This window comes from Drosophila suzukii, chromosome 2L (genome assembly GCF_043229965.1).
Source record: "Drosophila suzukii chromosome 2L, CBGP_Dsuzu_IsoJpt1.0, whole genome shotgun sequence".
NCBI lineage: Eukaryota > Metazoa > Arthropoda > Insecta > Diptera > Drosophilidae > Drosophila > Drosophila suzukii.
The window spans coordinates 21,290,356-21,316,151 of NC_092080.1; the positions used below are offsets into that span (position 1 = coordinate 21,290,356).

General features: G+C 46.3%; 5 protein-coding genes across 8 annotated transcripts; 3 read left to right on the forward strand and 2 right to left on the reverse strand.

Annotated features, from left to right (window-relative positions):
• The first annotated feature begins 461 nt into the window (after window positions 1–461).
• On the forward strand, window positions 462–5,028 carry LOC108021811 (uncharacterized). The gene is made up of 2 exons (XM_017090617.4): window positions 462–934; window positions 2,532–5,028. Exons 1-2 carry the CDS (start codon window positions 879–881, stop codon window positions 4,591–4,593), a joined length of 2,118 nt encoding a protein of 705 aa, XP_016946106.3. The 5' UTR covers window positions 462–878; the 3' UTR covers window positions 4,594–5,028.
• An 873-nt stretch (window positions 5,029–5,901) lies between these two features.
• Wdr59 (WD repeat domain 59) lies at window positions 5,902–9,583 on the forward strand. The gene is made up of 6 exons (XM_017082633.4): window positions 5,902–6,291; window positions 6,349–6,559; window positions 6,616–6,899; window positions 6,955–7,128; window positions 7,186–9,036; window positions 9,228–9,583. The coding sequence occupies exons 1-6, from the start codon at window positions 5,980–5,982 to the stop codon at window positions 9,300–9,302; spliced, it is 2,907 nt and encodes a 968-aa protein (XP_016938122.3). The 5' UTR covers window positions 5,902–5,979; the 3' UTR covers window positions 9,303–9,583.
• Ge-1 (Enhancer of mRNA-decapping protein 4 homolog Ge-1) lies at window positions 9,537–15,632 on the reverse strand. 2 transcript variants are annotated; one of them, XM_017082604.4, is made up of 11 exons: window positions 15,473–15,632; window positions 15,109–15,389; window positions 14,834–15,042; window positions 13,900–14,300; window positions 13,586–13,839; window positions 11,881–13,466; window positions 11,576–11,813; window positions 11,274–11,514; window positions 11,044–11,209; window positions 10,457–10,979; window positions 9,537–10,398 (listed from the first exon to the last, which is right to left on the reverse strand). In XM_017082604.4, the coding sequence occupies exons 2-11, from the start codon at window positions 15,372–15,374 to the stop codon at window positions 10,209–10,211; spliced, it is 4,074 nt and encodes a 1,357-aa protein (XP_016938093.3). In that variant the 5' UTR covers window positions 15,375–15,389; window positions 15,473–15,632; the 3' UTR covers window positions 9,537–10,208. The 2 variants fall into 2 exon arrangements, with proteins under 2 accessions (XP_016938093.3, XP_070854749.1); XM_070998648.1 differs by having other exon boundaries at window positions 15,467–15,632.
• Window positions 15,633–15,761: 129 nt separating this feature from the next.
• On the reverse strand, window positions 15,762–21,498 carry Reps (RALBP1 associated Eps domain containing). Of its 2 annotated transcripts, XM_017085886.4 has the most exons (7): window positions 20,923–21,498; window positions 20,463–20,867; window positions 20,062–20,381; window positions 19,169–19,953; window positions 18,660–19,099; window positions 18,106–18,192; window positions 15,762–17,955 (listed from the first exon to the last, which is right to left on the reverse strand). In XM_017085886.4, exons 1-7 carry the CDS (start codon window positions 21,067–21,069, stop codon window positions 17,413–17,415), a joined length of 2,727 nt encoding a protein of 908 aa, XP_016941375.3. In that variant the 5' UTR covers window positions 21,070–21,498; the 3' UTR covers window positions 15,762–17,412. The 2 variants fall into 2 exon arrangements, with proteins under 2 accessions (XP_016941375.3, XP_016941383.3); XM_017085894.4 differs by lacking the exon at window positions 18,106–18,192 and having other exon boundaries at window positions 20,923–21,497.
• Window positions 21,499–21,783: 285 nt separating this feature from the next.
• Window positions 21,784–25,786, forward strand: l(2)gd1 (lethal (2) giant discs 1). 2 transcript variants are annotated; one of them, XM_017085904.4, is made up of 6 exons: window positions 21,784–21,943; window positions 22,027–23,625; window positions 23,682–24,113; window positions 24,171–24,322; window positions 25,298–25,442; window positions 25,506–25,786. In XM_017085904.4, the coding sequence occupies exons 1-6, from the start codon at window positions 21,887–21,889 to the stop codon at window positions 25,623–25,625; spliced, it is 2,505 nt and encodes an 834-aa protein (XP_016941393.3). In that variant the 5' UTR covers window positions 21,784–21,886; the 3' UTR covers window positions 25,626–25,786. The 2 variants fall into 2 exon arrangements, with proteins under 2 accessions (XP_016941393.3, XP_016941400.3); XM_017085911.4 differs by having other exon boundaries at window positions 25,352–25,442.
• Window positions 25,787–25,796: the final 10 nt, after the last annotated feature.

The following is a 25,796-nucleotide window of genomic DNA, read 5'->3' on the forward strand; positions in this document are numbered from 1 at the left end:
AAATAAAAACCATTTAAAAATCTCATTCCTCTCTATATTTGTAAATTCTAAGGCCTATTCCGCCTGTCATTTTCGAGGGGTTTACTCCATGTCAATTTGAGCAAATGTTTCAAGATTGTAATTTTTTTACAGAAAAGGCTTAACCTAATTTTATAACTTTGCAGATAAGATAACAATATTGTCTAAAATTTTGCAAGGTTAAATATAAAACGAATTCCAGGTAAAATCGACTTCTATAAAATGTTTTGAAAGTAAAAATCAGAAGAGTCCTGGTAGAGCTCAGGGTTGGCTTTACTGGTTTCTCTGAGTGTAATTATTCCAAGCACAGCATCCCTGGAGCATCTGTCACGCAGAGGACACGCGCCTGCGCCCGAACCGCCCACCCGAGTAACGGGACTGTCAAAACATTGGGAGAGCGGGAGAGAGCCAGTAATCCTGGGAGCCCACAGCCTCCGAATGCGAGTCCTGCGGAAACCCAGTGTGCGATGAGGAGCCAACTGAAACGGAAACGAAATCTGCAGTAATTCGCAACAAAGCGTGGCAATTGAAAACTGAAACAAAAACAACATAACTAACTGGGCGAAAAGGACTACAAAAGGGGTGGAGGGACGAGGAGGCGCGGATGCAAAAAGCCGAGCGAGTGCAGTCGTGTGAAAATTGTTGTATCGAAAGTGCATAAAATGTGGCCCACAAACAATTAGCGGAATAAGCAGAGCACGGAGAACAAAACAAAAGTCGGACTAACTAGAAAGCAAACAGGATGTCAAGGACTTGAGCCGGGGGAGGTGGAAGGGGGCTTGGTGGCGGAGGATAAGGGTGCCAGGAAGGGTGAGACTAACGGAACTTAGGGCGCATCAGGATCCGCAAGTGTCGCCAAGATGCGTACCTACTACACGGCGAAGGATATGCGAAAATACGGCGATTTGAGCTATGAGTAAGTACCAAAATGGGCAAACCCCTCTTTTGAACATCAAAGGATTCCGAAAAAGGAGGTGGGCTTTTGGGAAGTTTGAGTGCTGGGGGAGGGGGGATGGTGGTTGGGAGGCTGAGGACAGGTGTGTCATTGTGTGTCATCGCTTGTTTGCTTGGAGCTTTCGAGCCGAATGCCATTTCAACGCTCATCCGCTTCCCTCAGCCCTTCAGACCATTCGATTCCTCCTCTTTCCGTGTGCTTACTCGAGTAAAATGCAATTCAAAGTGTCAACTGAAAATTTTGTTTTTGTCCACAATCGGATGGATTGGAAAGGAAATTCCTTTGAATGGATTTCACCTAGCCAAAGAAAAAATTGGTTACAGAGAACGAGAAATGGGATAAGCATTATGGTAGTCTCTGATGTATTTATTCAATTTTCCTAATGATTTTATTTATTTAAATTTTTTATTTAACGTTTAATATTACATTTTATCATGTTATCTATTTTAATTTACGGGGCTGTCCTATCTTTAATTTTTTATTTCCAAGCCCTTCGAGTGTTATCAAGTATTGTTATATTACTTGAACTGCACTCTAAAGCCAACTTATTATATTTAAACTTACATTAAGTGAATTTAGGAGCAAGCCAGTTAATAATAGCTCACTTTTCTAGGCTAGCATGCCTCCTGTCTACATGGCATTCCATCTCAAAAGTATTACCTCACTGTTTTCTTACTCACAATACATTTTTCTTGGTGTTACATACCATTCTTACACTGTAACAGAATCTCGTATGTTCATTTTGTATTGCCTACTTCATTGGGCGTTCCTCGGCTGCATATTCATGAGCTAGCCCTGGCTTAAATTGAAATACATTGACAGCATCACGTTCCCCTGCAATTCTCGACACAAAACCCAAACTTCTGGGAGGTGTGGTGGGTAGGTGGAAGGACCTGAAAGTGGGTTGTGGATGGTCTAGGCGGGCAGCGGATTAAGGACTTTCGGCTGAGTGGCCACTCGCAACGCTTCTCTTGTCTCGGGCAGTCATTATATTGTTTGTTGCCTTAATTAATGGCTGTCAGCATAAAAAACTGCTAAGCTCTATAGAGAATACAATGAACCTACCAGAAGTTTGTGGTAATCATGGAAGGTCAACGGGTGATGAGAAGGGCTCGAGTGAATTACGAAGGCAATGAACCAAACTAAATTAAGGAATGATGGATGGTTTGCCAGCCATAATAGTTTTTTAATATTTTCGGCCTATTAAACTAGCAGAAAAATAATGCATTTATAAGAAATAATTACTAACTTTAAATGTAGTTCACTTACAATACTACTTCCATGTATTAATACTGCTCCTTTAAATTACTATTATATGTTTCAAATCTAATAGATTTATTGGAAATTATTCTTTGATTAAAATTATACACATGTTTTAGGGGTATATTTATATATTATTTATTATTTATTATATTTATTTATTATTATTATTATACATTTATAACATTAAAAATCTGAAATCGATCTCATATCTCTACCACGTCTCAAACACCTCCCCTTGGATTTTTCTGCTATACATAAAAATCAAGTTGTTCACTATCTTGTTGTTTTTCCACAGAAGCAAATACCTTCTGGATCCGAAGTTTATGACCAAGCGGGATCTGCAGCAATACTACCGCTACTACAACATGAACAAGAACCGCGGCCAGTTCAAGAAGATAGTGATCGTGATCTTCTGCCTCTGCGTGTTTTCCTACCTGTGCGTGGACTATAATCTCAGGACGAAGCTGCTCCGTTTCCGCGATGGCTTCGATTTCATGGCCCGCATCGAGGACCATTACGGCGTGAATGTGACCACGGCCTACTTCGTGGACACTCCGGGCTGTCGGATGCCGCACTTCGAGGTCACCGATGACACCATTGCCCAGTTCATGTTCAAGCCGCGTCCCTACAGCTGCAACAGGGCTCTGGTCCGGACCAGTGACACTGTGCCCGGCGAGCTGCACCTAAACCTGGACGCCAGTGAGCTGCTCACCTACTACAACATCAGCGACCTGTCCTCCGTGAGTTGCAACTTCACGGAGGTGAAGCGGAACACCGATTCCAGCAACACGCACAGTCCGCCTGTGGGTTTTAAGCTGAAGAAGGTGGTGAAACTTCCGCCCGGCCTGGAATTCATTTGCATGTGGTGCTATGATTCCGCGGACAAACTTCTCTACAAGGACTGTCACTTTCTGGCGGTGGAAAAGCCGCGGGTAAGACCGCCAATTAAAAGTGGAACCGATAGGGTTAGCTTCAATAAGAGCAAGGATGAGCAGGAACGTCTGTCCGTGATGATCCTCGGCATGGACAGCCTGTCGCACCTGAATTTCCTGCGGCAGATGCGCCATACAGCGAACTACATCCGGAAGCATCTGTCCCACGTGGAGCTGTGGGGCTACAACAAGGTGGGCGACAACACCTTCCCCAACCTTGTGCCCCTGCTGAGCGGCTTGGATGACCAGGAACTCAACCTGGCCTGCACACCGAAGACATTGAGGTCCTTCGACAGATGCTCCTTCATTTGGAAACGCTACCAGCAGCAGGGATTTCGCTCCATTTTCGCCGAGGACGTGGCCTTGCTCTCGGCTTTCAATTACAACAACAACGGATTCAGGAAGCAGCCCACGGACTACTATCTGCGACCCATGATCATGGAGATGGAGAAGACGCTGGCCTTCAAGAAGGACCTCAACATGCACTTGTGCATGGGCAGCCGGAGGACTGCGGATGTGCTGCTGGAGTACATGAGGAAACTGGTGCCTCGGATGAGCAGGGATCTCTTCTTCTCGTTCTTCTGGACGGTGGCTCTCACACACGACTACTTCAACTTTCCCTCACTCCTGGATCAGGCCATCCTGGCCCAGTTGACGCAGCTACAAGATTCCGGAGTGCTTAATCGGACGGTGGTAATGCTCCTGTCCGATCACGGACTTCGATGGGGTTCCTTTCGACGAACCTACCAGGGAATGATGGAGGAGCGCCAGCCCCTGATGATGGTGTTGTATCCTCCCTGGATGAACGAGCGCTATCCGGAGGCCATAGCCAATCTTAGGCTGAATGCCCGCCGGCTGACCACACCTTTTGATGTCCATGCGACGATGTTGCAGCTGCTGAAGCTTGGGAATCTGGAGGCGGATCAGTTGCTGCGCAGATCAGCGGAACTGGATGAGCCGGACAGCACGCTGCCCAGGGGCATCAGCTTGTTCCTGCCCATTCCGGCGGCGAGGACCTGCGAGCAGGCGGGGATTGCCGCCCACTGGTGCACGTGTCACCAGCGCCAGGAGCTGCAGACGAACGATCCCAGGGTGCAGCGGGCGGCGCGGTATTTGGTGCGCCTGATCAACAACCGGCTGAAGGACAGCTCGCAGTGCAGGACGCTCTACCTGAACTCCATACTGCAGGCTCTGATTGCGGCGCCCCACTCGAAGATCGTGAAGAACATATCCACGGACTACGCGGTGGACATCACCCTGCGACTGCAGACGAAGCCCGGACTGGGCGTCTTTGAGTCCACGGTGCGGATGACGGGCTACACGACCGTTCTCACGGGCACCATCAGCCGGCTGAATCTGTACGGAAGCCAGAGCTACTGCCTCAACGATCCGGCCCTGAAAATGTTCTGCTATTGCCACAGATAAGGTGGCCTTGAAAATGGGTTCCTCGGGATGGGGTGTTTGACGTCAAAGACTTAAAACCCATTAACGTAGCCTTAGCCATAAAACCTAGTTTATTTCTATGAAATAGCCAAAGTTTGTAAAAATACTAATCCAATTTTAGCCTTTGCCCTAAGGAGTTCCCAGTCTTATGCACCTATGTAGTCATATTAGTGTAGCGGTATTTGTTTATTTGCCATTTACTTAGAGGACAATAAACTGAATAAACTAATAATCGTAATACCCGCGGAAGTACTTTATGTGTATGTAAATTAATTGATAAACTATTACTGATAGCGAGAGGGATAGCAAACTTATAAACTAATAATCGTGTATGTTATATGAGGTATGTAAAAGTAATACACCATATTGAGTTGTAATACAAAGTCCACCCTAGCATATTTTAAGTTGCATTATAATGATATAGGTCAATTAGAAACCTCTCGACAAAATATAAAATTTTAGTAAAGAAAAAACGCCCGTGAACAGTTATAAAATGTTCAGTATTTTTTAATTATTATTAAGCATGTATTTTTATAATTTTCATAATTAAATTTTTAAACCAATGCACATATATATTTTTTGTGATTGACAATTTAAAAATATATAATAAACCAAGTCAAAAAATGGTGTACTTGTTGATTTCATTTATGACTCTTTTTCTACCTCGTCAGAATATACGTTTTTGTAAAATATGTTGATCAATAAGATACAGAGGTAGGTGAGGTGATAATAAAAATAATTAATAGACAGTTTTTAGAAACTCAACGTTAAAATTGCTGAATTATTACAAATTCAGCAGGGAATTTCAATTTGTGCATTTTTTAAACAGCTTTAATTTGTTGTCATCCTAATTTGATTCGAATGTAAGATACAGACAGAATGACAGATATGTCATTCTTCTTAATGTAAGATGAGAACTCAAGGTTGTTAAATTGCGAAGGTTTTTGACATTTTAATTTGTATGGAACAGCCGACAGAAGCCGAAATTCAACGGTTCAAAACCGTTTAGGGAATACCCTATGTATTTTTCAAATCCGATTGGCTTGCGGTTTTAAATAATCGATAGAAGAATAAACATCGATTTTATGATCCAGCCCTAGTTGTTTACTGCCTTATCAGTTCAGTTTTCGTTTTATTTTTCCTCATCTTCCATTCTCCATCTTGCATCTCCCTTTTTCACTGACACTTACGTTCGGCCGACACTTACGTTTTCTTACGTCCTCCTGCTGTTTTGTTTTGAGAATTTTTTTGATGAGCCGAATTTCGAGCAATTTTCGAGAAGTCTTGGACTGATGACGAAGCACCCGGCGACCATGGATTAAATTAGTAGATTTTATGTTTTTCTCGCACTCATCGAAGTAGATAAGGATGCCGCCCACGGAGACACTGCGTCCGGGGGAACGCGGGGGAGCCGGAGGGTCGGCGACAGGAGGTCCCGAACAAACGTACATCATCAGGCAGAGCAACAAATACTATGAGCACCGTGATTCCCAGGCCACGGCTATGTCGGTGGACTACTCCGGGCAGTGGGTGCTTCTCGCGGGACGCGGTCACCTGGCCCTGCAGCGCCTGGGGCAGGATGACGGCTCCCTGCGACGACACGAAAGGCAGTCGAAGTACGAGGTCTCTGTGGCGGAGTTTGCCATATGTCCCAGTCGCAAAGAGTACTGCGCCATAGCGGTGAGTAATCAGGAACGCATTTCAATGGACCAAGATAATCCATCCTTCAAAATCCAGACGAGCCAGTACATCGACATCGTGCGCTGGGGCACTTCGGAGCCCCACTACGAGATGTCCTTGCGCGGGCACACTCGCACAGTGACCGACATCGACTGGCACGGCAAGGATCCCAATCTGCTGGTCAGTTGCTCCATAGACACCTTCTCCCACATCTGGGACTTGAGGGAACCCAGAAAACCGGCGTTGTCTTTGAATGCCGTCTGCATGTGTAAGTACTACCGATGGTATTTCTATGATTCCATATTAAGTACAATACTCCATCAGCTGGTGCCACCCAAGTCGGCTTTAATCGAGTCTCGGGAAACCTTTTGGCTGCCGCCCACGATGGGGATCTACGCATCTGGGACATCCGCAAGGGTAGCTGTCCCACACACTACATCACAGCACATTTAAATAGAGTGCACGGCATCAATTGGAGCCACAAAAGAGAGACCTGCTTGGCCACCGCCAGCCAGGATGGAACAGTCAAGTACTTCGATGTGTGCAATCCTCGCAGGGCCGAGAAAATCATCACTACCATGTCGCCCGTGTGGAGAGCCAGATACACTGTAATCTATAATTACCTTATCCTTGGCCACCTTTATATCAAATATCTTAATGCAGCCCATTGGCAACGGCCTTGTGAGCATTGTGGTGCCCCACTTGGGTCGCGGTGAGAACAGCTTGCTACTCTGGAGCAACAGTAAACAAACGGATCCTATATGTTCCTTTGTGGGTCACACCGATGTCATTCTTGACTTTGCCTGGCGTCCGAATCACGAGAGTTCCTCGGAAATAGTGAGTATTGAAGAGGTACCAATTGTTTTCTTACTTTACACATTGATAAATATTTAGGAACTGGTTACCTGGTCCAGGGATCGCACTCTAAGGGTGTGGAAGATCGATGATAATATGCTGAAGCTTTGCGAGCCGTCTGCGGAGGAAGAAGATTCCCGATTTGAGCCCGACCTCAGTGAGTTGCGAGTGCCCACTCCTCCAGAGTTGTTGCATCCGCGTTCAATTTTGGTTGCCGCCTCGTTGCCCATATCTACGGGTGACGGAGCCTGCAACACGCTGCCCATGGCCCGCTCTCCCAGCTTTGGAGGTTACTACCGCAGGGAGGAGCCCCACATAGCCAGATCTCTGACAGATCAGCCCACGTGCTCGCTGCACCACGAGTTTTCGCTTCTCAACACGAACATGCCTCATGTCGAGGTGGACACACTAGATGCCATAAAGCGGTACGCCTGCTTCAAGATTTGCGCCGGAGGACACACGGTAATATTGCAAGTGACCTTCGCCACTTCGTATCCAAGTCCCAGTGCTCCGCCAGAATTTCAACTTTGCCAAGGCACCACCCTGTCCAGCGAGGTGAGTGGCGTCCTGCTCAAAGTGCTGCGTTGCAATGCATTGCAGCGGGTTAAAAAATCTCGCACCTGCCTGGAACAATGTCTACGTGCCCTGGTGGCGGCCATGAAGAAAAAGGTGGCAGCTGTAGGTGGGGCCGATCGTAGCCAGTTGCACCTGCAATCCCCTCGGCTGGAAGGAGCTCTGTCCAGCACCCTGCACGATGCCTGCATTCCATATCCACGAACATCGGGGGTGCACTTCAATGCCATTGGCATGCTGACCACATTTGCCCAGCCGGTGAACAACAAAAGGCTAACCCTGCGACAGCACACAGCCTTGACTCCGAGGACTTTCTCATCGATCAATGGCAGTGGACTGTTAGGAAATGTGATGGCCACCGCCCAGCGGGAGGCGAATGCCTCATTTTATCTCCAGGAGAGGATGATTTCGGGGAAACCAGGAAAGCAGCGAGCCATCCGGCAGATGAACGGAAGTCCGGTTGTTCATATATATGACACAAGCAGCCTGCTCCACATAAGTCGCAGCATGGCCCGTGAGTTCTCTCTGGATAAACTCAACATAGCGGAAACGTGTCGTAAAAATGGCGAGCTCTGTCGCCAGCATGGTCGCTTGGACCTGGTGCCCGTGTGGCTTTTGGCGGAGCTGATAGCCACACCCCAAGTCCCTCATGAATCGCTCAACGAGCTGCTGTTTTACAAGGATCCCTTCAAGAAATCATTGCTGGAATCACTGATTATGCATTATGCCTCCTCTGGCGACATACAGACTGCTGTCCTGCTGGCTTGCTTGTTTGATAAGTGTCCTACGGGTGGAGGTGCTATCATGGAGATGGCCGTCCGACTTCCGCCTCAGCTGAACTCGCAAATTTCGCCTTATCACACGGTGCTCCCGCTTGACGCCAAGTCTTCTTCGTCATCCAACACTTGGCAACAACTAAAGCAACTGCGCAGCAATTCTTGGTCCGACTCCTTGGATCTGGAAGTGAAGCAAGTCCAGTCCGATGCATATGCTTGCTCTTTGATTAGACGGGTCAAGGTGCCATTGTTCGATCAATTTAAGCGTGCCTACGCCGAAATCCTATTTGGTTGGCAGTTGCTCTCGAAACGGGCTCTGATCCTCAAGCACACGCAGAATATGCCACCTCCAATCCAGGGCGTGGAGTTCGTTACTGAGTGTGGGACGTGTGCGAAGCCCAAGCGGACGCCCAAGTGCGAGCCCTGCAAACGACCCGTACTCTTCTGTGTGCTCTGCCGTTTGCCTGTGAAGGGAGCGGCCAACGCGTGTTTGGCCTGTGGTCATGGCGGTCACATGGATCACATGATGCAGTGGTTTGAGGTGAGTACCTTATCATAAATCGAAAGATCTTAGCAATTTTGCGTACATTTATTTTTGTTTAAAATAAAACAGAAATATATTAATACGACATTACTTTATAAATATTTTAAACTAAAGGGACAATTGATTTTTTTATTGCACCTAACATAATTTTAACTAAATGCTTGCATGATTATTTATATTTCTTACAGAAACACAAAGTGTGTGCCACATGTGGCTGCAAATGTTTGGAACGCACGGCTGAACTGCTAGCCCTTCTTAGCTGATTGGGATCTTGAGTGATGTGTTTCCTTTTCATCTTTAAACTGTCTAAACTTTCTTACATCTTTGTGGATATCAAAATAGTTAGGTGTTTTTTAGTCAATAAGCTAAAAATTTTTGTACGATTTGCATACCATTGAGAAATATACGACCATTTACTAGCTAAGCTAAAAGTAAGAGCAATATGGAACTATACACATGACCAAAGTAATGTAAACGCTGGCATTAGACAAAAACTATTTTTTGATTTTTTCAAGTACATACATTTATTCTTTTAAATTATAAACTTTCGTTTTTTTAATTTCTTAGCTTAATATCTACGATTTACTTGTAGTTTTTGCATTTGCAATCATTATATTTGTGTTTGTGTTGTTCGTCAAAATCTAAAGTTTTATTTGTTTTGGAAATCATTTTTTTTAAATAAGTTTCTACACCTCCGGCGTTTCTAGTGTTTGTGTTTTCTTTTGTTCAGTAAGCGTCATAATTATAAAAGGAAAGTTTAATGAAACAAAACTAAATATGCAGCACTGAGGAACTGCTCGCAGATCAGTGTACAAATTAAATTATAAAAAAAAAACAATATTGCAATTTAGGCAAATCTTTCTAGGAATAATACATTTTCGATATAGCGACAAAAACATTAGATATATAAAGCCTTACTTAAGACCAAACACGCACAAAACAAATAAACAAAATGAAAGGCGTAGATTAAATTTCAACTCTTTGAGGGATCAACTTGGCTGAGTTTTTTTTTTAGCAGGGATGAACTGCATTTTGGACTTAACTACAAGCGTGTATGTATTAATGTGTATGTGGTCCTAGATTAACTATCTTGGATGGGGATCGGTGCCGGGACAGGGTCGGTTGGATAATCAGTACCAGCCGCTGGCCAGGTTGTAGTTCTCTTGATATCATTTCAACTGGTCGCGGTACGTTATGATTGCCTTCATCAGCAGACGGACGTTGCTGAACTGCGAGTTCTTGGGACTGTTCTTAATGAACTGCTGGCAATTGCGATACAGCTCCGAGAGCACCTTGGGAGCGTGCTCACGGGTAATGGGATCAGCCATGTTGATGGCCAACAGCGCCTCGTTGAGGTATCTGCAAATGCAAAAGTTAATTAATTTTATGGATTTTTACTAATTTTTTCTAAGCTCACCTCTGCTTAAGCTCATTGTGATTGGTCATGTCAGCGGATATCTGTTGAATGAGCGACAGCAAAACTTTCTGTTCCAGCCTGCATCCCTCCGGAGCGAAGGCCTGATTGCTGTCCGTGTGGCGGAGTGTAAACTCCACTAGGCTCAAGTCGTTGGCGAGCAGAGCCTGATGGAAGGCCTTGTTGATTTGTCCAGCGAGCAAAAGCTGCTTGATGCTGTCCCTGAGGTCGTATGGTGGTGCCGGTGTAGCTGCCTGCGAACGCATGGCCATGCTCTGGGTCTCCATGTGCTTGCGCAGCTCTGCTCGGATCGTTTCCTGGACCTGGCGCGCCAGCAGAATCTCCAAGCTCTTCACCTCTCTTTGCGTCTCGAGCATGGCGTCCGTGAGCTCAGTGCGATGCTTATGCAGGCTGCTCTCGACCAGTTGCTTCAGCATGGTTAACTTGTTGTTCAGCTCCTCGGAGTTGGCACCCGCCGCTTGGGGCTGAGGCATATGCTGCAGGTAGGTATTGAACTGGACCATGACTAAAAGAAAGCGACAACAGAATTAAAAAATTGTACAAAAAATGCGTTATTTTAATATTCTCACAGTCTTTAATTCCCACGCTGAAGGCGTCATGCAGTTGTTTAAACATGTTCTGCGAGGACTTCTCATAAGCTGGAATCAAGGTGCTGCTCATGGATTCGATAAATGCAGTTTGTAGGCTGGCTTGGACACCAATCAACACGGACTTGTTAAACGTGTCCAGAAATTGCTAATAAGTAAGAGGTAAAGTATTAACTTTAAACTTATTTTTAAGGAAATCTAGAAATACATACCTTGCTCTTGCACACCTGGGCAATGTTCTCTTTTACCGCCTTGTCAAAACCGCTCAATTTCTGCACAATCTCAACTTGCATTTGGGCTTGGAGCTGATCCATCTTGGCATTCACCCGCGGGAGTAGTTGTCGCTGAAGTTCCATGTTCAAAACGTTACCAATGATGTCCGTGAAGTGGTTCATGACGTACTGGTTCAGTACCTGAAGCACGGAGTCGCGCAGTTCACGGTTTTGACTCTCACTAAAAGTTATATTAATTAAAATTACCCCATTCTGTGCCACAACGTTATTAAATAACTCACCGCGCCGCCAGGAATTCGGTCAATTTCTTTTTATGTTCGTTTTCGTAGCGCTTAAGGTACTGCTCCATTAGCTTGGACAGCTGCATCTCGATCTTATACGCCAGCTGACTAACATTTTTAGGCTCTAAGGAGGCATCTTGCTTGCTGTGCTGGGCCACCACCACTTCTTGTTGTTTTTGTAGTTTGATGACTTCGTTCTCCAACTTATTCAGTTGCTTGGATTGAGCTTTAACCAGGTCTGCAAAGAAATCAATGGGAGTGTTATTATTGTTTTTATATTCCTTTATTATATCACAAACACTCACCTAGGAGTAGTTCCATCTTGGCATTCAGCTCTCCATTTCCACCCGAGCCATTGCCTGCTCCGCCCGCGTTATCGTTGCTGCTGCTATTGCTCGTGTTCAGCGTTGTGGCCGTATTGTTGTTGCTGTTACTGCCCACACTAGTGTTATTGATGTTACCGCCACCAAGCGTGGGTGGCACATTACCATTGTTGGTGTTCTGTACTGCCTGCGACATGATCTGGGCAGCATTCTGCAGCTCAGCCGAGTTGGTGAGGGATTGCAGCTTTACGATGGGCCAGGTTCCATCCACTGCTTCCAACAGTGGCGACGAATTTGCCAGCTCTTCTTCTTCATCGTCATCATCGTCGTCCAGATTCTCAAGCTCCGCTTCATAGGCATCGGCATCTTCCTGAGTGGCCATTATCTCCTGTACCTCGCGACTCGGACTGGAACCGCCACTGGCCAAGTTCTCAGCCACATTACGCTCCGGATTTCGATCGATGGCAATGAACTTCTTGCGCGCGTCGAGCTTTTCCTTGAGTTTTTGTTGCTCACGGTCCTCGATCAGCGTGTTGTTCATGAGATTAATTAGAACATCCGCATTGGGGGTTTCGGCACTTTTGGACGTAACCGTGGCCAGCATGCGCAGGGTTTGCAAAACAGCCGAATCAATGGATCTATCCTTTCCGCCGTCAGCTGCGCAGCTATCAGCTCCTGTGGAAGTCGTGGTGCTGGTGGCTACCACCACAGCTGTTGCTGTAGAGGTTCCGCTTGCACTGAATGCATCTGGGGTCATGAGATTAACCTGCTGCGGATAGGCGTTGCTTAGTTGCGGGGACTCGGACTTGGCGACCTCCTTGGTCGCTTCCTGCATGATGGCGGAAGGAGCAGCAGCTGCTGCAGCCGCCACAGCCACTATGGCCGATGAGCTGCCCGTTGAAGATCTCTTTGCGGATTTAGCAAACAAAGCATCTAGCTGAACAGTACCCGCAGATCCAGTGTTGGGAGATTCGGGCTCTTGTTTGATTAGCAGATGGTCCTCCGGGGTCTCGGATCGCTTGCTGCTCAGGCTGCGGCGCTCCTGTTTCTCGGCCACGCACGGCTGGTAAATGATTTGACATTCCTGGAGGCTCTTAGCCTGGACCACAAACATGTGCAGCACAAGCGCACTGGTGGAATTGCTATCGTCGTCGAAGTCATCAGGCTCCTCAATAGGATAGTAGCTCTCGATGGAGCTTTTAACTCGACGCATGCTAGCGTTCACAATAGAGAAAGATAGAATGCCGGAGCTAAGCTTGAATTCAGCAACGTTCTGAATCCGTTTGGAGGAGTCGCTTCCGTCTTCCTCGCTATCACTGCCTTTATCTTCGGATTCTTCGCTGCTGATGTTGCCAATTTGCATAACGTAGACAGCCAAAGAATCCAAGCAGGACAGCACCAAATAGTTAGCACTGCGATCTATACCCGCGATGAAGTTAGCGGGTTGTCCTGACGACGGGCTGCTTGCCACTACGTTGATAGTCTGCAGACATTCCCACAACGAGCAGTTCCACAACTTGATTTCAGTATTGGCATCGCTCGTAGTGATCACGTGCTGCCAGTAGGAGCTAAAACAAGATTTGTGTTTTCAGTGGTCAGTTATTAAATAAGTCAATTGATAAATACTCTTAGCTAGACCAATGATTAATACTCCTAGCTAGACCAATGCTTAATTGAATTTACTTACTCTTCAACAGGCTTGTTGATATTGTCGAGGAAGAAGAGTGAGCAGACCTTTTTGCCATCATGTGGCTTCCACTCATGCAGGCAACGATGATTGCGCACATCGAACAAGTAGATTTGGTAAAAGCGGACCAAGCCATCGGCGCAGGCTGCGGCCACAGTTGTGCCATCCGGCGACAGAGCGGCGCAGGTGATTAGCGAGTCCTCCTCAATTTTCAGATAACCAGTTTCTAGGGCAGCCGGTTGAATCTTGCCGCGCTGCACGGAAATAAAATTTATTAATATTTTAAATTGCACGAAATCTTAAGACAAACGAACCCCATGCTCAGAGACAATCATCTTGACTTGGAAACACTGGAACTGCGAGCTTCGCGACCAAATGAGCAGCTGGTTCTCATCGTCTTCGTCGTTGATCGGAACATTGGAGTTGCTGCTGCAGACATATGGACACCAGGAGACCATGTCGTACTCCGGCACATACTTGGGAATTGGGTCCTCCACCTTCAGCACAAGATTGCACAACAGATTGCCTTCGATTTGATCGACTTTGTAGACAAACAGTGAGCTGACATCGATTACAGCCAGAATGCGCTCGCGGTCGGTGTGGGCAAACTGCAAGTCTAAGACCTCGCCGCTCATCCCCTTGATCAGAGCCCGCATGCTGCTTGCTATGTTGCAGACGCGCACCATGCCTTCCATGCCAGTGGCTTTGTTGTTGACTGGGAACACAATGCAAAATGGGTATTATTGTGTATTAATAAAGTGTCATTGCATCAAAATCTATTTTCAGCACAAGACTGGGCAATCTAAGTAGTAGATTGATCATACCTCGATGTTTTCTAGGATCTAACTATTTTTTGTAAAAAATCAGATAGTGTTTCCTATCATCAATCAAATCAAATAAATGCAATTGATGACATTCCAACATTAATAAAATCCTCTTCCTTCGTAATACTAATTTATCCCTTACCATTTAAGAAAGCTATAACGTAAAGTTAGCTCATAGTTTTACACTGTAAGCTAGCTTTATATAAATAAATAAATGAAGATATTGACATTCCGCATTGAAAATAATTTTTAAATACATTATTCTTCATTTTAAGTTCAATTTAAAGAACGACTACTAACAATCGTTGGAATATCACGTGACATGTATAAATGTGATGTAGCGTCAGGACTAGTAAATAATTATTACTCCATACCCATCAAATCTAATTGTTCATGGAATTCCCTTTGGATAATGAAAGCTTACCATTAATGGCGTAGGCCAAGTGCTTGCCATCGCGGTGGACGGCCACCAGGTGACCCGGGTAGTAGTACTTGCGCTCCCACTTGTAGTCGACGATGTTCTTTAGCTTGACCTTGGAGGAGCCGCGTGTGTGGACGCCGCCGGAGGTGAGGACCTTGGTTTTGTTGGTCTTAATGACGCGGCAGCACTGCTTCTCCTGCGGCTGGAAGTGGCTGCAAAAGAGGACACACGGGGATGTCAAGAGCAAGGATGATATAATGGTTTCAAGTAGTACGCACATTATTTCCACATCCTGTGGCTCCACCGCATTGCCGTTGGCGGCTATGGGCTTGTCCTGGTCGGCGCTGTTGCTCATTCCGGATGCTGCGTGGATGGCCGGAGCACGGATGCGGATGCGGACGTCTGCTGGCGATGGATGGTACGCGGATTTCGCTCTGCCACACCTTGGAGACCGGGGTACAGACGGCGGCGGGGGGGAGTAGGCTGGGAGCGGCGTCTTACGAAAGATTGGCAAGTGTGCAAGCGCGAAGAGCGCGATTAACATTGACACATTGGCTTACTGCAGGTGGGAGACGAAATGGCATGGGGGTACACATTATTAATTTTACCAGTTTATGCTCAGCAAGGGCGACTCACACTAACCTGCCCTTTCAATATGCAGCAGTGGGAATTGCCTCGCTTTCTCCTGCTAAATGCACCCAGCCGGTACGCGGAAACTCTGGCCTGCAGCAAATGTTCGGTTCGAAACTAGCTGTTCTCGTAAACTCACAAATTTTCGCAAATTTTTGCTCAATGCCGCAAAGCGCTAGAGATGTGTAGCGGCGTGTGCAAGGACAATCGATAACGGCCAGCGTCTGCTATCGGCGGCGCTGTGTCGGGCCAGGGTTGGAGGCTCTTGGCAACGCTTTTTCAAAATCAATACAACTTTCGCTGCACTTTCATTTTTATTGCATTTTAACATCAACTTAATACATTTATCTTTATTCATAGAGATGTATATCCATCAAAACAATACACATTGATTACGCAGCCACGCAATAATATGTTTACATAGTGTTTCAATATCACTTTTTTCTTTTCATTACATTTTGTTTGTTTCGTTTTTCGTGTGATTGTGTGTGGTAGATCTTTGAAAATGTTTAACAAGTTGAAGACAAACTCATACATCTAGTGGTTTAAGTATGCAAAAGAAGTGATATATGCCGGTTTATCTGATAAATTCGAAGTTAGCATATACGTACACGTTCAGTGGTCCGGGTAAATTAAATTTGTCTCCTGTTTCGATCTTAATTCCTTTCCCGTTAGTCGTAGAAAAAAATTTTGATAAATGTACATAATATCAAGTAGTTCGTGTTTTTGGGTACACTATACAGATAGAAAATATATTAATATGTATATACTTTTTGAAAAACCTAAGCTAAGCTTTCAAGGAAATGAATTTGTTATCGACTTTTTACCTTTGACTTTTCTAATACTTAAACATTAAGCCTGGCTTTTAATTTTTTAGGTTCGTTTTTGTGATTTTTTCTTTGTTTCTTGGTTAGTTTTCATTGCCGGAATGAATAGAAGGTGACATTTTCGAGGCATACACAAAACATTAATAAATAGCAAATTGGAAAGTAAAACGCCTTCGCAGCAGGAAATATTACAGCTGGGATTGGACCACTTTGTGGCAGTTTCATTAATCACTAGGGTGAGGGTGAGATACGGGTGGCTGTCAAGCGAAAGAACGGTTTGTCATTTACTCGTAACAATTAGGAGAAGCGCATATACATATATCTCTAAATATACATATATATATAAATCGATCTGCATAAATATCTATAGAGGCGGCATTATTGTTGTTGTTCTCGCATGATTTGTTTGTGTTCTTGAGATTTAACTAGCCTACAAATTAAATTAGCAACTTCAATGCATAAACGGACGCTGTATCATATCCATCGTTGGTGTTTTTAGCAGATAAAAGCTGAGCGAGCCTTGAGTTAGCAATATGAACACTGGAAATGTTGAAGGTGGCAGATCTTGTGAATATTTGTCCACAGACTGCGTAAACAATTTCCCGAATAAGAAACGATTTTGTCGGAAATTTTGGTCGCCTACTCAAGCTTTGCCCAGTCTTATCGCTGTGTAAACACCCCGATTAGTAAATTGTGCTTGCAACATACAGAGACAACAAAATATGTGTTAAACATTACGGGTGGACCGATTTGTTCGAATGGAAAAACAAGTTTGTACAGGTTGCTTTCTTCCCAACGTTTTGGCCTAAAATTCTTTTGTCTTGTATCAAACTAGGAAAATATCATAATTTAGCCTTTCTTTTCCAACTAAGAATAGTTCATTTTGTAGCTTTTTAGAAAAAAAGTCTTTTTTAAATTTAAGGACCAAGTAAAAAAATTGAGTCTAATATGCAGAAAAGGAGGGCTTATTGACAACTTAAAAAATTTGGAGCGCATTATAAGGAATGTTAAATGTTGACTTTAGAAATACCAATAAAAGATACAAATACATGGGCAGAAAAGTAGCTCACAAGTTGTCCAAAAACAAATCGGTTCTCCCTAGTAAACATGATAATTTTTCGCTGCTTAAACGTTGGTGTAAGCAGGTCCTGCCGAACCAGAGGATCCACCGGTTACGTTCGCGGTCACCGGAGCGGATATCGAGGAGCTCGTTCGACCAGTACTGTCACCGGCACTAAGTCCCTCCAACTTCAGTCGCATCTCCTCCTTGCGCGTCTGCACGCTCAACAGTTCATCGCTTAAATCGTTACAAAGGTGAAGCAGTGAATTGTTCTGCTCTCGTAGTCTTTGCAGCACCTCCGTAGTGTTAGCCTGGCCCTGTTTGAAGGTTACGTGGCGCAGAGAGTCACTTATGGCTGTCACCCGCTTCTCAAAGCTCTCAGCACTGGGCAGCTGACCAGATTGGGTGGCCAATCCCACAGCTGGTGCCGGCGGTGGTGGCTGCTGGGGTGGCGACTGCGATCCGCGCGGCGTCTGCGGCTTCCGATAAACCTCGAAGGCGGAAACACGCTGTTGAGCCTGCTGAAGAGTAATCCTCGTGGGCGGCACTACCGCTGCTTGTGGAGGAGGAGCTGCCGGCGGCAAAGAGTGTAGCTGCTGCTCGTCCACCTATAAGTTAACCAGAAATTAGTCAGACTGAAATAAGAATGGATGCATTATCTAGTTAAGCTACTGAATTTGGACACATGACACTAGTGGAGCTACGGCCAATTGAAGTGGAATGCTTTACGAATTGCATACATTGAGGATTGGACTTACGACGTTCGCGGCGCCTTCGTCGGCAAAGTGCGTGAAATCGGCAAACCCCGTTGAGGTTTGCATATCGAAGCTGGCCTGCGCAGTGATCTTAACAAAGAGTGGGGTTGCATATTTATATACATGTCACAGGTTATAGGTATTAAACAAAACAGCAAACAAAATGTACGAAATAGGCAACTTCGACTGCCCGAAGTTTCGGGTATCCTTGCAAAGATGTGTTACTACTTTTCACGAATAATCACGAATTGAAAAAACTTTAAAGCAGGCAATTTAAATGATATTCTGTTCCTTACAAAGTGTTATTTTGATTTAAATCAAATTCTATAAATTCATATAATTTGCAAGGACACACCACAACTATTTGAAAAAAAAGAGAGAAGGATGGGACAGACAGAAATCTTTGGTAGTTCCTTGGTCTAACGCAGCATTGCAGAGGGTAGTAAAACATAAACGAAATATGCTCCCCTGCAAAGCTGTAATGACCCAGGCAATAGCACGACACAGATTAAAATACACAAGTTAAGTAAATTGTTTGTAAATAGGCCATAACTCACCTCCGCCTGCTGGGCGCCGCCCGTTGCGCCCATTTTGAACTTGTTTAAGTCCAAGCTGCTGCTTCGCGCATGCCGATGTGGCCTCGGCGGTGGCAGGGGCGGTGGGTCCTTTTTGGACGCCACCAATGACGCCATGTAAGCGGCCTGTGGCTCCGGCGGCTCATTTGGCCCGCTAGATCCGATGCTCGGCTCACGTTGCGGTGGAGGTGGCAATGCACTGTTCTTGGCCGGCAGCTTTTTGGCCTGAGGCCGTTGGATGGCACGCAGATCACTGCTATCGCGATGGGAGCCAGCGACTCCCGATACTCCGGTTAAAACAGCAGATCCAGATGACTGATTGTTGACTGCGGTCGAAGAGATGGCCTTGGGACTATCCTCGCGCAGAGTCACAACGCTCTCGTTGTCGTTAGATGACTCAGCGGAGGAGGCAATGGCGGTGCCTGGAAATGGGTATTTAATTGTACGTTTAAACTAAATTAAAAAACCGGTTGTTGCTGCTTTACACTCACCTATGGGCGTCACTCTTAGCGGCACTGGGTGCAGGATCTGTGGATTGGAGACCACGTCCTGAGCAGAGCGCTTCATGTCAAACAGGGCTGGCTTAAGCCCGGGACTAGAGGCAGCAGGAGCGGTTGCTCCGGCGGCTGCAACAGGTGCAGCCCCAGTGGTTGACTGCACCGGAGCAGCACTTGTTGTAGGAGATTCGCTAAACTTTGTCCACTGACTGGAGGCGTTGCTCGAGTCTACAGCGTTTGCCGTAGACGAAACGGCTCCCGCCACTGATTTTTCCACACTCGGTGAGTTTGAGATGCTGCGGTTCTTAGCCAGCGAATTCTGCGGTGTAGCCTCTCGCCTGGAACTGTTGCTAGCCTGTGAGGATGTGGAGATGCTGCTCAGATTCATGATGTTCTTGTCGCTGGGCACGTTGGGACGCGGCTTGCTGGTGGAACTGCCGCCGCTGAGATTGCCGGCTATGATCGTATTGTCTGTCTGGTCGTCCTCATCGTCGTCATTTAGGTGCAGGAGATCAGCCTCAGGCGGCTCCTGAGGCAGCGCCGCTGACGAAGAGGAGGTTACTCTCTGTCCACTGCCAGCTACAGCCGCTTGCAGCACGTTGGGGTGCAGACAGTTGGGCAGACTCGTGGGCAACGGAATGTTGTTTCGTCTCAGAACCACCAGGTGCATGGCGGCCGTGAACTCAGACAGGCTTAACGCTCCATCACGGGTAACGTCGCACAATTGCCAGATGTGACGCAGCTCCTCCACAGGAATACGGCTCTTTTCAAAAAAGTTTCTGTGGAAAATAACCATGCAATTATTATTTAAATTAAGAAACGATATTTTCAGAAACCCAAATTCCAACAGAAAGTTACTACAAATTAAAATAGTCCTCAAAACTCACCTAGCTGCCTGGCCTGAGAGCAGTCCATGCGGATCCCTTTGCACCGTCCGGAACTGCTTGTTATAATATTCGCGCTGCTCCGGGGTTATCTGGTAGATAGTAACCAGTTCGTTCTCGTTGTCCTCGTCGTCGCTACTGTGGCGATCAGAGGACTCCTCCTCCGTGCCCAGTAGCTGGCGGTGCTCGTCGCCCAGCAATCCCTGCCAGAGGGTGTCCTGCGCCCAGGGCCGCTCGGCCACGCTGTTGGTGGGCGTGGGGCTGTCACTGTTAGTGCTCCAGGCTTCCGGAGATCCACCAGCAGCACCGCCCCCTCGGCGTCGCTAAAAGAGATAAGAAATGGACGCAGATCGGTCACTAATAAGCCTATTTACATGTGTCATAGATAAGATAGAAGTACAAACCCCGACATTCTCGCGACTGCTGCTGCTGACGACCCCACTGCCATCTGTGCCGCGCCCGTGTCCGGCTGCCTCGTCCACGGATTCGTTTTGCTCCACTTCGGAGTCGGTGCTGGGCACATCGGAGGTGTCCTGCAGTTGCTCCTGCTGCGAGTTACGGCGCAGCGAGTTCCTACGATCTGTGGGCGGCGGCGGGGGCAAGGCAGCCAATCCATTTTCAACAGCCACCGGAGCTGTGACCGCCTCCTTCCAGCTAAAGTGCGGCAGTGGTAGTGAAAACGTTGCCAAAATCAGCTCCTGGCGCAGGGGCATGGCCGCCTGGTGGGCGGCGATTAGCTTCAGACATGAATAGAACTGCGTTCGCGAGATGTGCAGTGCCGTGGAGGGAATCCCCGCAAGGCCGGTGATCTGTAAGCCCAGACCCGGATAATTAATCATTCACGATCAAACGAATTGGACCTACCTCAATCACTGTCTCGTTGGCAATGTCCGCCGAGCGGAAGAGCTCAGTGGCCTTCAGCATGGGCACCTTGCCCGTCTTCTCCACGTCGCAGCATTGGAACAACTCACTGTAGAAGCGCGTCTCGGGCTCGGTGAGGGACACGTCCATGCCTGCCGCCTACTTGTTGCCACCTCTGGTTTTGTTTGCCAAGCCGCCTGGTTAGCGAGCCACGCCCCGTTCCTCCGATCCCGACCCGGAATCCGATCCGTTTGTTTACTTCCACGCTTAACCCAGCAGGCCAGTGCCAGTCCCCGCTGCCTGCGCGACTCGTCTCGAAGTCTCTGCTGATTTTCTGTCTTTGGCCCCCAAGACGGAGTTGGAGGAGGTGGATGATGGGAGAACTCCACTGGCGAGGGTTTCGCTGGCTTGGCGATGCCTCCACGGCCACGGTGGTTAGAGCACTCCACGGCACTGGTCAAGGGGAAAACCTGCTTCCTCAAGCTGCTCAATTTGCAATCAATTTGGCTTTTTGTCCAGGTTTTTTCGCAAACTCTCTTGCACTGTGTGTGCGCTGGCTCTCGATAACGATTGGTGGCGATATCGATTAGTCAGCTGGCGGAGCAGCCCTGTACCTATTAGCGTGCGCAGCCCTGGTTCCCGGTAAAAGTCTAGTGCTGTGTTTTATTTAGTTATTATTTAATTATTTAATTTAACTTCAAAATGTATACTGTTGGCAAACGAAACAAACTCGCTGGCTTCTAGTAAAATTAGAACTCAATAATCCTAGAATGGAAGACAATTAAGAAAATTAATTCGAGTAGCCCTGTGCCAGTGACGTCAGGAATTCAGCAACATTTCCTGCGTCACCTCAACTTTTATCCCCATAAACAATCTGTTATTGAGCACTTGCGACGCAATTTATCAAAGGATTTTAAAGGCTTTAGAGCCCTATTTTAGGTTTTTAATAACCCTCGAGTAATCTAGGATGTTCTCCAGAAAGAAACCAGAGCCAGCCAAGCGAAGGCAACACGATTTATCGCAGGTAAGAGGAAAAACAAACAGACTAGGTCCATCTATTTATTAATTATGAGTCATCGCCATCTCACTCTCGTTTCGTGCGGCTAGTTTGGGCTTACGGAAATCCCAGATGACTTCGATCCCAGCGCTGGATACGGTGACGACGATGGTGGCGACAGCGACCTGGAGGCGGAGCTGGCTGCCATAGCCGGCGGAGGTGGAGCCAGACCGAAACCTAAGCCCAAGGCGAAGTTGCTCCCCGCCAGTGACTTGGACAAAATGATTGCCGACAGCTTGCGTGATGTCAGCGACGACGATGATGATGATAATCTGGAAAACGACTCAGATTTGCTGGGCGAGCTAAGCGGAATAGGTGGCGTAGAGGAGGCGGAGGAAGAAGAGCCTGTAGCCCAACCACCAGCTACCAGTGAGGAACCCGTCCAAACCTTCCTGCCCACTACCACTGTGGATACGTTGGGCATCATCAAGCAGCGCCTAGAAATATATAAGCAGGCCGAGGCAAATGCCAAGGCTGCAGGAGATGCGGGCAAAGCCAGGCGTTTTGGAAGAGGTCTTAAGACACTGCAGGACCTGCATAAGCAGGCAGCGGCCGGCAAGTCTATTAACGTGGATGATATACCCCCGGAAGTCAGTGTAAAGCCAGCTGGCGGACAGGCTACTCCAGTGGCTGCAGAGGAATCACCAGCCCCTTCGACTCCTGCTTCCCCTCCTCCTGTACCGAGTCGTGCAGCTCCAGCTCCGCCGACTCCCACCTCGCCGGTGGCACCCACCACATCTGTGGCTCCAACCACGCCTCCAAATCCCCTCGTGGCACAAATGCGCAGCCGTCAGAACGAGTACAAGGCTGCTGCACTGCAATCTAAGCGCAGCGGTGACACGGCTACTGCCCTTCAGTTCCTTAAGGTGGTGAAACAGTTCGATGTCGTGGTGAAAATGTGTGAGGACGGCCAAGAAGTTGACCTCAGCGATATGCCGCCACCGCCAGCTGAGTTCCTAGAATTCCTCAAAAAAATGCAAGAGGGAGCCGCTCCAGAAGTTGTCGCTGAACCTACTCCTGCGCCAGCTCCTGCACCTGTTGCTCCTGCTCCTGCTCCAGCTGATGCCACAAACATGGTGGATGCACTGCAGCAACGTTTGGAAAAATACCAATCCGTGGAGGCGGCAGCCAAAGCTGAAAACAATACCGGAAAGGCAAGACGCTTTGGAAGGATTGTGAAGCAATACGAAGATGCCATTAAGTTGTACAAGGCGGGCAAACCTGTGCCTTACGATGAACTGCCCGTGCCACCCGGCTTCGGACCCCTGCCCACTGGGGATACTGCTCCGGCAGCGCCAGCACCATCACTTCCCACATCACCTACATCGCCCCCCGCAACGGCCAGTACTTCCGCCGGGGGAACTCCCTCTAGTTCCAGTGCGACCACGCCAACAGCTCCTCGAAAAGCGCCCTCCCCTCCACAAGCCAAGGAGCTGACCACACGCACGTCTGGCAATCAGCAAAAGAACAATCTCGCCGAGCAGCAAATGAAGCTACTCCTCGAGCGTCAAAAGGAGTTTAAGCTTGCTGCCATAGAGGCCAAAAAAGCCGGAGAGATCGACCAGGCGAAGGAGTACCTCAAGATATACAAGGGATTTGATTCGCTTCTTAATGCAGCCAGCAGTGGGTTGCCAGTGGATCTCAGTACAGTAAGATTCTTAAGGTATTTTCTTTTAACGTACTTAAGTTATATGTTCTACTTTAGCTTCCGGTACCACCCTCCCAAAGGGACAATCTGGAAGCATCATTCGCCATTGTGTCCGCAGAAGAATGCGATCCGAACGATGACATCTGCGAGATTGGTGTTCGCATGGAGGAACAGCTCGCAAAGCAGCTGATGATGTGCAAAAATACCCGAGATCATCACAAGGCTATGGGGGATGTAGCAGGCATGAATCGTTTCGAAAATTTGGCTCTTACCGTTCAGAAAGATTTGGATTTGGTGCGATATTCCAAGCGAAAGAACGAGCCACTGCCAAAGTTTCACTATGAGAAGCGAAGCTTCAATATTGTGCATTGCAATACAGACCTTACGGACTGTGAGCTGGAAATTGTTGTGGTCCGGGGAATCAACTATAATGTGTCCAATCCCAAGGATGTAGACACCTATGTTCGCGTAGAATTTCCCCTGTTGAATGTAAGTTGGTGACTTTAATTTACGATTTCTACTGCAAAATTATTTGTTCTCTTTTAGGATGAAACTTTTAAGACTAAAACCAATGTTATTAGAGACACCAGCAGTCCAGACTACGACGAACGCTTTAAGGTTGAAATTCAGCGAACCAATCGTCAGTTCCAGAGAATCTTTAAGCGCCATGGCGTCAAGTTTGAAATATATTCCAGGGGGTGAGTTGCTTGTAATAAACATAACTAACTAGAACAGGTGTTTAATCCGTACTAAGTCGCTTTTCATGCATATTAATCTCGACTTACAGAGGTGGTATGTGACTTTAATCGAGCGCATTCATTTCTAAAGGATTACAAGCTTTTGTTGGAGAGGGGTAGTATACATTTGATTGAAGTATATCGCGTTGATAGTTATTAATGTCAATTAAAATATCGGATCTTTATAAAAAAGCATTGTTTTTATAAAAAAGAATTAGGCTCTATGAAATTAGAAAGATAATCCACTTCTTCAATTATAGAAAGTAGTAATAAAGAAAATATTATTAAACTGCATAGAGCACACTTAGATATTTAATATTAATTTGGCATACATTTAGTTTAGCTTGAGATTTAATTTGCTCTCTTATATTAAGTTCCCCCAAATATTGTTCAATTCATTTAATTTTCTCCCGTAGTCAGCATGATCCTTTGGTCCCGTAAACAGTATATCGCGTTGATAGTTATTAATGTCAATTAAAATATCGGATCTTTATAAAAAAGCATTGTTTTTATAAAAAAGAATTAGGCTCTATGAAATTAGAAAGATAATCCACTTCTTCAATTATAGAAAGTAGTAATAAAGAAAATATTATTAAACTGCATAGAGCACACTTAGATATTTAATATTAATTTGGCATACATTTAGTTTAGCTTGAGATTTAATTTGCTCTCTTATATTAAGTTCCCCCAAATATTGTTCAATTCATTTAATTTTCTCCCGTAGTCAGCATGATCCTTTGGTCCCGTAAACAGTATCGAATAAGCCACGGTTGCAGCACACATATATTTCATCATATATGTTTTATCATTGAACTTCATTATTCTCCATGTGGACCATTTTAATAAAATATTTTTAAAAATCTTTACGCCTCAACTCCCAACAAATCGCAAAAACCTCATCCAATGCCACGCGTTTAATATCGTGCATATAAATAGCTGCAGTATAGATTGTTGTGGACTAAGTCGTAAACTGCCCCTGTGTTGTTTCAGAGGGTTCCTGCGATCGGACACGTTGATTGGAACCGTAAATGTCAAGCTGCAGCCGCTGGAGACCAAGTGTGACATTCACGATACCTACGATGTAAGTAGTGTACAAAATAACGCAATGTGAAAGAAAAATTAATTGTTTGCACTTTCAATTTAGCTTATGGATGGCCGCAAGCAAGTGGGTGGCAAACTGGAGGTCAAAGTACGCGTTCGCAACCCCATTCTTACCAAGCAAATGGAGCACATCAACGAAAAGTGGCTGGTCCTGGACGCCTAGAGCTGAACACTTTTCAGTACATTAGTTATTTGCTAAAAGCAAACAAAATAATCATTTGTTTTATTATAACACGTCTCTCGGCGGTTGTTCCCGATTAAGATACTAAGTTATTCCTTTGTAAATATCCCTTAATGGGAATTAAAATATCTATATACGCTTTAGCCGATTCCG